Consider the following 12,755-nt stretch of genomic DNA (forward strand, 5'->3'; position numbering starts at 1 on the left):
AGTTTTTTTTTTTTTTTTTAAATAAAAATGCCGCTCCTCGTTTTAAAAATTTCGTGCGGAATGATTTTCCGAAATTAAAATTTAAATATTTTTTTAAATGTAATTTAGAAAGTTAAGCTTTTTATCTAAATCATAATTGTCAGACCAGCCTCTCTCCTTCTCCCCTCTCAGTCTCTCACCACCAGAGAAACTAATTTAATGGGAAAATAAATTTATGGTTGTAAAACCTGGCCTGTGTATAAAAGGTGATAAAAAAAAAAAAAATGTTTGGCAAATGAGTTGATATATCCATGAAACACATTTTGAGAATTAAGATAGCTTAAAATGAAGCCATTGGTTGGAAATGGAAATGAAATTTCAACCTCCACTCAGCACGAGTGAGATTTGTTTTTGGTTTACTTGCGGGCCCACCTAGCACACTTCTTCTAACTGCTAAGTACGGGTGCAACTCGAGTCGGGTTGGGTGGGGCTAAGGCCAACCCCAGCCCAAACCGATGACCCAAACCCTCAACCTTGACGCAACCTGATTTTTCAAATCAAGCCAGGTTGGGTCCTGTAAGAAGGAATTGGGGTCAGATTGGCCCAGGTTAACAACAGACAAAAAATATATATATGAAAAAGATCTAACCTTAAGATTTTTAAGCCTTGTTCGTTTCCTCCTTTTCAGATTGTGACAAGCGATATCCCAAATTTTGTTTAGTGCTTTCATACACGAGAATCACGTTTTTACGTTCTCTATATAAGTTCTTCTACCTGTTCCATCCATCAGTATCCATTTAACCTCCTGTCAATTTCTTTGACGATAAATTCAAATTTTCCACTTCGTTGGGTTTCTCTGTTTCCTTCTTAAGTTCATATAGAACTACCCATCAACCTCCCATTGATAGCAGAGACAACACTGTATCTCTCTCTCTCTCTCTCTCTCTCTCTCTCTCTCTCTCTATATATATATATATATATATATATATATATATATAAAGGAAGAAAAGCTAAATAGAATATAAAGAAAACTGTAATCTTTTCTAGGCGTGGAGATTACAATTTTCATGGCTTGAAACTTGTAACATTTTTATTTTTGGGTGTATCCCTCGTTTTAAGTTTGGGCTGTTTAATGGAGACTACTGATATCCAAGCAATCAGTAATAGGGTCGGTAGTAGTATACGCCGAAACAGTTCTTCAATATGGAGGAACAACACAGGTGACGTTTTCTCTAGATCTTCTCGTGATGAAGATGATGAAGAAGCTCTGAAATGGGCTGCACTTGAGAAACTGCCCACATATGATCGTATAAGGAAAGGGATATTGAGTGGACTTGAAGGTGGACTCAGGGAAGTGGATATTGATAGTCTTGGGTATCAAGAGAAGAAAATTTTGCTAGATAGATTGATTAGAGTTGCAGAGGAGGACAATGAGAAGTTCCTTTTGAAACTGAAAAACCGAATGGATCAGTAACCTCTCTTCTCTTCCTTCTTTTCTCTTGTTTTTCTTTTATGAATTGTTCTGGGTGTTCATATTCCTCAACTTTCGTAGATTCTTATAGCATATTTCTCATATTTCTTTGGATTTGTTCAGAGTTGGAATTGATACGCCGACAATTGAAGTCCGGTTTGAACATTTGAACATCGAAGCAGAGGCCTATGTGGGTAGCAGAGCCGCACCAACACTCATCAACTACTATATGAATTTTGGGGAGGTAATTCATATTTAGATATCATTAACATGTAAAAAATCATATTGAACTTTGGTGTTGCAATGTGCTCTTGCTCATAAATTGTACTAATCTGGTAATTTATATTTTATTTTTGAAGGGTATATTGAACTATCTCCGTATTCTTCCAAGCCGAAAGAAAACATTACCAATACTTCAAGATGTTAGTGGTATAATCAAGCCTTGCAGGTAAGAAGGGCACTGACTAAATTACAAATTGAATCTTATTTTGTTTCAATTTCCTTCTCTTTTCCCACCTCGATTGTCGGTTTGATCGCATGCTTTTTTTGTAAAATTCGCAGATTGACTTTGCTTTTGGGACCCCCAAGCTCAGGGAAGACTACTTTACTGAAAGCTTTGGCAGGGAAGCTTGACACAAAACTCAAGGTATAGATACTGTATTGTTTTATGTTTCACAGTTGTTGTAATTTTGACTCCTTTCGACAATCATATTAGACACATATTCATGAACTTATCTTGGTTCTCTCTCTTTTTGTTTTTTCTATTTTTCTTTTTCTGAAACATCAGGTTTCTGGGAGAGTAACTTACAATGGCCATGGAATGGACGAGTTTGTGCCTCAGAGGACATCTGCTTACATAAGTCAGTATGATCTCCATATAGGGGAAATGACAGTGAGAGAAACTCTAGCTTTCTCTGCAAGATGTCAAGGAGTCGGAGCAGGTTATGGTAAGTTAAATATGATGACTTCTGATATGGAGAACTTAAAAGGGAAGTTCCATAGAGTTTGAATTCCTTTCAAATTACAATGTGCAGATATGTTATTAGAACTGTCAAGAAGAGAGAAGGCAGCGAATATTAAGCCAGATCCTGATATCGATGTCTTCATGAAGGTGAGCCAAGAGTGCAATTCCAGTTTGGAGTCTTCTCTTTCTGTTCTCTTTCTTATATACAGAGTTAGGCTTAGCATCCATTGTCATGGGCTTTCGATATTCTATCTTGCAATTGACTCGAACTGTTGATGATTCTGTTTTATCCTTGATGATCCATCCCAAAATGTGAAGCCCGAATGAGTTTTAAGGGGTCTGCCAATTCTATTCAATCATTATTTCACAGTGTTTGTTCCTATCTTCGTAGTTGAATATTTGATTTTGATGCTAGATAGTGTACGAAATCCGATGCTTCCCCATATAAGGTCCCTCTCCATATAAATTTAGATAAATTTTGTTTTCTTCTTTTTCTATATCTGCTCCTACAGGCAGCAACACTAAGAGGGCAGGAGAGCAGTGTAGTTACAGATTATATTCTAAAGGTACATACTGCTGATAGAGAAATTTGCCCTTTCTATATGGAGAAGGTTTTCTCAATGACAGATAAAATTCTTTTGTCATTCCTCTTAAATCTGCAGATTTTAGGACTAGAAATCTGTGCCGATATTTTCGTAGGGGATGAAATGTTGAGGGGAATATCAGGAGGACAGAAGAAGCGTGTTACAACAGGTAAAAAAAAACTAGTATTTAAAGTTGAATCTTATACTGAAGTAGATCTGTTTTACAATTTTATGTGGATTTTGGATTATATCACTTGGGATTCTGACAAATGTAGGGGAAATGCTTGTTGGACCCGCGAGGGCATTGTTCATGGATGAGATATCCACTGGTTTGGACAGCTCCACGACTTTCCAAATTGTGAATTCGCTTAGGCAATCCAATCACATTCTCAAAGGGACAGCTCTTATTTCTCTGCTCCAGCCCGCACCGGAGACTTACAACCTCTTCGATGACATTATTCTTCTATCCGATGGGCAAATTGTGTATGAAGGCCCGCGAGAACATGTGCTTGAGTTCTTTGAATCAATGGGTTTCAAATGCCCGGAGAGAAAAGGCGTCGCCGATTTCTTGCAGGAAGTAAGTTTCTCATACCGATTTTCTTTACCATTCCATCTATTCTCACTTTATGTAGGTGTCTCGAGTGAGAACTATTTCCATCATCAAAATTAATTTATTACCTCATGGCAAAGTTAGTTGTGAACTCTTTATAAACCGATAGGTGACATCAAAGAAAGATCAGCAGCAATACTGGATACACAAAGACGAGCCTTACAGATTTATTCGTGTCAAAGAATTTTCAGAGGCATTCCAATCGTTCCACATTGGTCAGAAGTTAGGAGACGAACTCGCCATTCCTTTCGACAAAAGCAAGAGCCATCCTGCTGCTCTGACAACTTCCAAATATGGTGCAAATATGAGGGAACTATTTAAGGCCACCCTAGCAAGAGAATATTTGCTTATGAAGAGGAATTCATTCGTGTATATCTTCAGGACGTTCCAAGTAAGTAATGTGGTTCACCAAAATGCAATTTTGTACTTGAAATATACAAGACTTAACACTTAATCATGTTCTCTTTCAAAATTCCAGCTTTTAGTTCTTGCAGTCGCATCAATGTCGGTATTCTTGCGCACCAAGATGCACCGTGATACAGTAAATGATGGAGGAATTTATATGGGTTCTCTGTTTTTTACACTGCTCGCGATGATGTTTAACGGATTCACAGAGCTTGGCATGACAGTTTATAAGCTTTCTGTTTTCTTTAAGCAAAGAGATCTGCTTTTCTTTCCCCCATGGATATATGCTATACCTAGTTGGATTCTCAAAATTCCAATATCATTTGCAGAAGTTTCTGCCTGGGTTTTCTCGACTTATTATGCTATTGGCTACGATCCGAGTGTTAAGAGGTAGGACTGAGGAACGAGATTATACCAGATCATTTACAAGACGTTTTGGATTGTATTTCTGTTTCATTGGTTCGTGGCAATAACCAGAAAGTGATATTGATGCAGGATGTTTAAGCAATTTCTATTACTTTTAGGACTTAACCAGATGGCCTCCGGACTTTTCCGGTTCATTGCTGCATTGGGTAGGGACATAATCATTGCAAATACATTTGGATCTTTCGCATTGCTCGCGATCCTGGTTTTGGGTGGATTCGTCATATCTCGAGGTAAAATATACACCAAAGCTGTATGTTTTCCTACTTCTGAAACGCAGAGGCTTCATCACAATTAAGCACATTAATGAGATTGGAAGTTTGGCTATTTATATCCACATGAATGACTAAGGGATTCTTTTGGTACGTCTAATTATTATTTGCATATAATCATATTTGCAAAAAATTTTGATTTCAAATATGATCGTTTGTAAATAACGGTGATGATAATATTAGAAATTATATAGTTAGCGGCTTTCAAAGCAGTCATAGCATCTCACTTGAAAATAAGGTTAAATTAAAATAATTTACAAATTAAGACAAATTTTGGTGGAATCCAAAGAGACCCTAAAACTTCTATTTCCATTCTCTTCATGATGCAGTGGATGTGAAAAAATGGTGGAAATGGGGATACTGGGTCTCACCCTTGATGTACGGGCAGAATGGAATTGCAGTCAATGAATTCCTCGGGAAACACTGGAGACACGTAAGAGTCCTTCTACCAAATTGGGATTCTCTAACTTTAAACTGGAAAATCAGCTCAGATTTTATTTTGGCAATTGTTTCAGTTCCCTCCTGGATCAACACAGACATTGGGAGTGACAATTCTGGAATCTCGTGGAATCTTTCCTCATGCATACTGGTATTGGATTGGAGTAAGTGCGTTGTTTGGATATATATTCGTATTCAATGGCCTTTATACTGTGGCTCTTACTTATCTCAACCGTGAGTATTCTCTTCTTTGATGGGCAACTTTAATCAAATCCAAGTTCTCGCACATTATCGCTGTTTAAGTCTTTTAGAAGCAAATTTATAATCTGATCATTGAATTAAATGGTCGCAGCAATCGGGTCAGCACAGGCAATTGTAACTGAAGAGATCCTGGAGGAGAAACAGATTGACATTGGCAGGGCGGGGTCATCACGAGGAAAGAGCTCTGCTGGTGGTACTATTCTGGAAGGTAAAATCAATCATTCTGTTTGCTATTTTCTAATGAATTCTTCATCCATATCATCTAAATCAATCTATGTTACAACAGCAAGAGATGATGAAATTAGGAGCAGTAGTCAAGAAGGCTCTACATCGGCACAGGTAGAAACAGCAACCGATGGCAATCAAATCCGGACGAGAGGGATGGTTCTTCCATTTGAACCACTTTCCATAACTTTTGATAACATACGATACTCTGTAGATATGCCGCAGGTATAATGGCAAATCAGTGTCTAGGAGCTTCAATACTTGTTCACATGCCTATTGATCACAAAAATTGAAAGCTCCTTGTTATATTTGAACTCACAGGAGATGAAAGCTCAAGGTGTTCAAGAAGATAGACTATTACTCCTGAAGGGTGTCAGTGGAGCGTTCAGGCCAGGAGTTCTTACAGCACTAATGGGTGTTAGTGGGGCTGGTAAGACTACTCTAATGGATGTGTTGGCTGGAAGGAAAACCAGTGGATATATAGAGGGAAACATCACCATATCTGGTTATCCCAAGAAGCAGGAAACATTTGCCCGCATATCGGGTTACTGTGAACAGACTGATATTCACTCTCCGCACGTCACTGTCTATGAGTCTCTTATCTACTCTGCATGGCTTCGATTACCTACTGAAGTCGATTACACAAAAAGAATGGTTGGTGGTGTAAATATATCTATTTCAGACACACTTTCTGCTTTTGTCATAGAAAAGAAGTAAAGAGTCTCTACTCAAAATTGGCTTCTAAAGGCATATAATGTTGGCATGCAGATGTTCATTGAAGAGGTGATGGAGCTTGTAGAGTTGGTACCATTGAGGGAAGCATTGGTTGGATTGCCTGGTGTTAGTGGGCTTTCAACAGAGCAGCGTAAGAGGCTAACCATTGCTGTTGAGCTTGTCGCCAACCCCTCTATAATATTCATGGATGAGCCAACCTCCGGGCTCGATGCCAGAGCAGCAGCTATTGTGATGAGGACAGTGAGGAACACTGTGGACACAGGAAGAACAGTAGTGTGCACAATTCACCAGCCCAGCATTGACATATTCGAGGCTTTTGATGAGGTGAGAGAATATTGAAATTGAGAAACCTGTGATTTTTTGTATTATTTTTTTGCTAATTAAGAATGTTTTAAAAAGAGAAGGGACAAATATAATAGTAAAAATACAACAACCGGAGCAAGTGAAATTTGTGAGTTATGTGGCATGTTTTGTTGTTAATTCATTAGTATTGACGGCTTTTCATTTTGCTTTAAGCTCTTCCTAATGAAGCGAGGAGGTGAAGCAATCTATGTAGGTCCATTGGGGCGCAATTCTTTCCACTTAATCAAGTACTTTGAGGTATAAAAAACCTTCAATTCATGTTTTCCTCCAACCTCTATATCAAATTCTCCCAAATTGGTACTAACCGAATTGGGCTTATTTTGTCAAGGGAGTCGATGGAGTCAGTAAGATAACTGATGGTTATAATCCTGCAACATGGATGCTGGAAGTGACCTCGCCAGCACAAGAAGAATCTTTGGGGGTTAACTTTACAGAAATATACAAGAACTCGGAACTTTTTAGGTGTGATTAAACGATATATACTCTTTTGGCCCTCATGTCTGAAATGACAACCATTTTTTTGGAAAGCTCTTACTTGTCTCTGGCATTTGTCGCAGGAGAAATGAAGCTCTGATAAAAGAACTGAGTATTCCTCCTCCTGGTTCTAAAGATCTTTACTTCCCCACTCAGTATTCTCAACCCTTCTTCACACAGTGCATGGCTTGCCTATGGAAACAACATTGGTCATACTGGCGCAATCCACCTTATACTGCAGTGAGGAATTTCTTCACACTATTTATTGCCTTGATGATAGGAACGATATTCTGGGATCTGGGCGGCAAAACGTAAGAAATCCTCATAGTTCTTCACTTAAGTTCAAATATAATTTAGACAGAAAGATATCAAATTAAATTGATGTTGAAAACTGCAGGAGTACGCAACAGGATTTATTTAACACAATGGGTTCCATGTATGGTTCGGTGTTGTTCCTTGGGTTTCTAAATTCCTCATCTGTGCAGCCAGTCGTGTCTGTAGAACGAACAGTTTTCTACAGAGAAAGAGCCGCAGGAATGTATTCTGCTTTGCCATATGCATTCGGTCAGGTAGTCATTTTTTCCAATGTCCCTAATGGATCTCCTTTTAACAATGTCTCACATTGTTACGATGCATTCGCAGGTTGTGATTGAGATCCCATATATATTTGTCCAGACTATAGTATATGGGCTTATAGTGTATGCAATGGTCGGATTTGATTGGACGGCTTCCAAGTTCTTTTGGTATCTTTTCTTCATGTACTGCACCTTCTTATACTTCACCTTCTATGGGATGATGTCAGTAGCTCTGACTCCTAATCATCACATCGCTTCCGTAGTTTCTATTGCATTCTATGCATTATGGAATCTCTTTTCAGGTTTTATGATTCCGCGACCGGTACGTTCCAATTCTAATTCATCTGTTCGCTACACATTGAGTTTCCTAACACAGAAGATTGATATGACCATTTGGTTGACTGCAGAGGATTCCTGTGTGGTGGAGGTGGTATTACTGGGCATGCCCTGTGGCTTGGACCCTGTATGGGCTAATTGCTTCGCAATATGGAGACATACATGAGACATTCGAGACTGGTGAGACAGTATCTCAATTCCTGAGGAGCTATTTTGGATTCAGACATGACTTCTTAGGAGTGGTTGCAGTGGCGATATTTGGGTTCACCGTTCTCTTTGCATTCGTCTTCGGTCTTGGTATAATGGTATTAAACTTCCAGAGAAGATAGACAATGTTTCTCAGAGGTACACCCAGTTATTAATCCGAATCCCCCCGGCACGCACAATATAGACTGATCGAGGAGTTGTCGAAAAATTGCGGTTCTAGTATGATGTGAGTGAAGAAACTGGTGAAGGAATTTATTGTTATTTTTTGTACTAAGATTTGCACTTGTTCACGGCATGTGTATCAAACATTGGTCCAGTAACGATTTACTCTGAATGGTTGTGGGGTTATTTCATTATTTAATCAACGAAGTCAAGAGTTCTCCTTTAGTCCAAAATTCTAGTATAGTAGAAGGCTAATGATAATGGCACTACCATGTTTTAATAATTACACAAACTGAGCTTGTTTTTTCTATTTTAATTGACATATGGGTGCTTTTTGGGAACTGTAGTAACCTTTTACAGATGTTTAAATAATAAAAGACAAGATGAAGAATTATTTATTTTCAAAAAAAAAAAAAAAAAACTAGTTCAATTATCAAAACATGGTAGTGTGAGTATCAGTAGCGTAGCAGGACCTCTGTAATTTAATATCCGTGTGGTAGTTTATTTTGTATTAACTTATGAAGGATTCTATTATAAAATAATCATTAGAAACTGTTACTAACTTTGTTTTTTGAGAAAATGATAACCATATTAAAAAAGAGAAGATTACAAGTGCAAGTGCAGGCAAAGATAAAGATTGCCCAATATACAAGGAACCCCGCAAGGCCCCTGATTGGGCCAATCGATCTGCAAGATCGTTGGCACTTCTAGGAATATGGACAAAAGAAATAAATCTTTCATCATACATTGCAGAAATTTCATCCAAAAACCTAGCTAATCTCCAAGGACCTACACTCTTATCATGAACCCAAGAAATTTGTAAGCTTTACTAACTTTGTGAGACTTATAAACTTGAAAGTTTCGTATCAATTGCACCTGAAGAAGAAAAATCTTCAAGGTTTATAAAGCAAAGCACAGCTTTCAACCATCTGTCATATCAGATGCTCTTGAAACAACATGGTATAAGGATTTCACAATTCGGCTAACATAAATTTTGTCGAGCATTCTAAGATAAGCTAAACATCCCTTTAAGTAAATACCATAAAAGATGTGTTGAAAGGTGCAAAGGATATGGAAAAAATTCATGGAGTTAGACTGTCAATTAGCTTACCTCAACACTATGGATTTTACAAGTTAATAACCCAAGTGAGCATCAAGTAACATAAACAACAAAAATGCTACCTCTCTTGTCGATGGCCTTCCAACAATTAAGCTAGGTTAGGATGCTCTTGAGGAGAGCCTCAAAGGCCTTCAGTTTGGGGTTTGGCCATGGACAGTGTCTTCTCTTGATTAGTGTTGCAAATAAGGAGTTTTATTTTGGGTCTACTAGAGTATTGGTTGGATTTGAAGGAGCAGTAAGAATGGGCGGTGGTACAGGGAGATCTTTTGTCTGCCGACAAAGGAGATTGTTATATTCTAATCAGAGGAAAAAATTAGAAAGAAGATGAGATTTATTCACTAATCTTAAAAGATATACTTAATAGCTATAAAAATTATTTAGTAGCTATCGAGAAATTTGCATGTATAAATATTTAATAGGTAAAAAGGAATTTATATTTATGAGGTACTTAATTCTTATATAAAAGTTTACAATTATAAGGTTTTAAATAATCTCGGCCACCCAAGTTTCCCTAATATACATAGTATAGATTATATTCTATATTATAATATGGTTTAATATCTCCTAAAAAATTTAAAACTTGGCTGTATAAACAGAAAAATTAGAAACCTAACACTTTGCTATATAATCAGATAAATTTGTCGAGATCCAAGGACTTCTGTCCATACACACGCACACAAAAATGGTGGCTCTAGATATTTGCATGACATGTGTCAAGGTGGAAAATGGGCTGTGGGCCAAGCACAGCACGATTTGGCCACGGGCCTTGCCGTGCCAGCATGAATAAGGTTGAGGTTAAACATGGCCTGGCCCGGCCCACAGCCCGCGTCCCATGTCTTGCCAGCCCGGGACAACAACCACATATGCTCACTTTTTAACTGATTTTGCCGTGCCGGGCCACTTGTCGTGCTGTTTCGCGCCACTTGCCTAAACTCACAGCCCGGCACGGCCCACGTCACTGTAGCAATTCGTGCCGTGCCGGCACGGCCCAATTGCCACCTTGAGTCATGTGTACATAATCAAATCCATTACTAGAATTTAATCCATTACTCTAGGTCCCACAGTGAGAGAGAGAGAGAGAGAGAGAGAGAGGTGTCCGAAAAACAGGGAAAGAGATCATGAGTGAGGAGAGGGTGGGAACTGCCCAAAAAACATGGAAGGTAAGCTAATATTCCAGGGAAAAAAGATTTCATGGTTCCCAGACATGGCCTTAGTAAATAAAAGTACATACTTTTTGCATGAATCCAAATCTGAAAATTGAACGAATGAACTAGTGCACAAACACGAAAATAAAAGTACATAAATTCCAGGGGAAATTGAACGAATGACTTGATTTTGGGCCATAGGGATCCAAATCAAGGCCTATTTACATGGAGAATGGCACCGGTGATTGATGAGATTAGAGACCTCGTACGCTTAATCCGGCCTCGTCTACAACATAAAGGGCACTCTGTGAACAAGATGGCGGATGGATTGGCTAAGAATTGCACTAATCTACCTGAGTTGACCATTGTTATGGGGGAGCTGGTGGTGTAATTCGGGAAATTGGGATTTTGGGCTTGGGGCTTACATGTATGACTGGGATTGCTATCCTACGTCTGGGGACATCTCGTCCCTATCATGAATTTTCTTTAATTAATAAAATTATTGTTTCCTGTTCAAAAGAATAAATAAATCAAGGCCTATTTAGTGGCCAGTTCAGATCAATTCAGGTTGGGACTCAACATACATTGCTGGGGGAGATTTGTCGATAGTAGTGGTGGAGATGTAGAATGAGATGCTTCAAGGTGTGTTACGATTGTCACTTAAGACAAATTTCGACCCACCAATCATAACCCATAATTTGGAATAAACACAAATTTGTTCTATAATATAACAATTACAGTTACATAAGGAGACTAAATCTCCATTAGGCAGATATCATTGTATTTCCGTACATTTGTTGTACAAGAACCTAAGGCTCTGTTTGTTTTTTTATTTTTAGAATCGATTGTGAGTCCAAAACTGATTATCTGGCTTAAAATCTCATTTCGGAAGATATCATTGTATTTAGGTACATTCCTTGTACAAAAACTAGGGCTGCAACTCGGGTTTTGAATAACCCAACCCTACCCGAGAAATATCTCGGGTCGGGTTTTTTTCCGGAAAACCCATGATTCCAAGACCCGACCCTACCCATGATAAATCTCGGGTTGGGTCGGGTTTTTTTTACATTAACGCAATTTTTTAAGGAAAACTCTTGTTTGGCAAGGCAACTCAACTGATGGAAGTAGAAAAACTCAAGCATGACAAACTCTTTAGTGCATTAACTAATAACTAGTCCAAAGAGAATAAATTGATGCATTACCAAATGAAAATGATTATACTCATATGAGATAAACAACAAACTATTTAGTGCATTAACTGTTTGTTTTGGATTTTTAGAATCGGTTGTGTCTAAAACTGATTATTTGACTCAAAATCTCCTTTAGGCAGACATCATTGTATTTACGTACATTTATTGTACAAGAACCTAAGGCTATGTTTGTTTTTTATTTTGAGATTCGATTGTGAGTCTAAAACTGACTATTTTTCTAAAAATTCCCTGTTTGTTTTGGATTTTGAGAATTGATTGTGAGTCAAAAACTGATTATTTAACTCAAAATTAGACAAAATTCAAGTCCAATAATCAGTTTTGGACACACAATCGTTTCTCAAAATCCAAAACAAACAGGGCCCAAGCAGGGCTAGGCAAACTCTGGCAGTCGAAAACTGGTGAACGAGGTTTATTGCTAACATGGATTACTAACTATATGTGATGAATCAATTCATTCACTAAACGAGTCTATCATTATGAACTGATATTTCCACTCTCGGCAGTTTGATAACTCCCTTCCCATGTCACCCTTTTAGACTCTCATTGGCTCGCATGAGCTCTTTTAACTTCCTTCGGAAAATCTAAGAAAAGTACTAATAATTATAGGTGAAGTTAGGCTCCTTACTAACAGACAATTATAGGCCATCGCTCATGCCTCTTGCATATGATGAGATCCGTTGATCCGAACAGTTACAATAAGTCCAGCCAAGTGCTGTTGAGAACACCTCGATCAGATGATCCTATGGCTTTGATCCATCGAGCCTTCTTTAGTATTCGACCGAGTACGCCGTCCAT

At 38.2% G+C, this 12,755-nt stretch overlaps 1 protein-coding gene across 1 annotated transcript; it reads left to right on the forward strand.

Annotated features, from left to right (window-relative positions):
• The first annotated feature begins 979 nt into the window (after positions 1-979).
• LOC143846983 (pleiotropic drug resistance protein 1-like) lies at positions 980-8,709 on the forward strand. Its single transcript, XM_077355626.1, has 24 exons — positions 980-1,449; positions 1,574-1,694; positions 1,810-1,898; positions 2,012-2,096; positions 2,238-2,397; positions 2,485-2,561; positions 2,927-2,980; positions 3,077-3,167; positions 3,274-3,575; positions 3,718-3,999; positions 4,087-4,403; positions 4,509-4,669; positions 5,038-5,141; positions 5,224-5,380; positions 5,499-5,615; positions 5,694-5,857; positions 5,954-6,286; positions 6,401-6,691; positions 6,884-6,967; positions 7,059-7,192; positions 7,288-7,515; positions 7,602-7,773; positions 7,847-8,101; positions 8,187-8,709. The coding sequence occupies exons 1-24, from the start codon at positions 1,112-1,114 to the stop codon at positions 8,442-8,444; spliced, it is 4,374 nt and encodes a 1,457-aa protein (XP_077211741.1). The 5' UTR covers positions 980-1,111; the 3' UTR covers positions 8,445-8,709.
• Positions 8,710-12,755: the final 4,046 nt, after the last annotated feature.

This window comes from Tasmannia lanceolata, unplaced genomic scaffold, assembly GCF_043159265.1.
Source record: "Tasmannia lanceolata isolate RefF3 unplaced genomic scaffold, GAP_Taslan_0.1 ptg000003l, whole genome shotgun sequence".
NCBI lineage: Eukaryota > Viridiplantae > Streptophyta > Magnoliopsida > Canellales > Winteraceae > Tasmannia > Tasmannia lanceolata.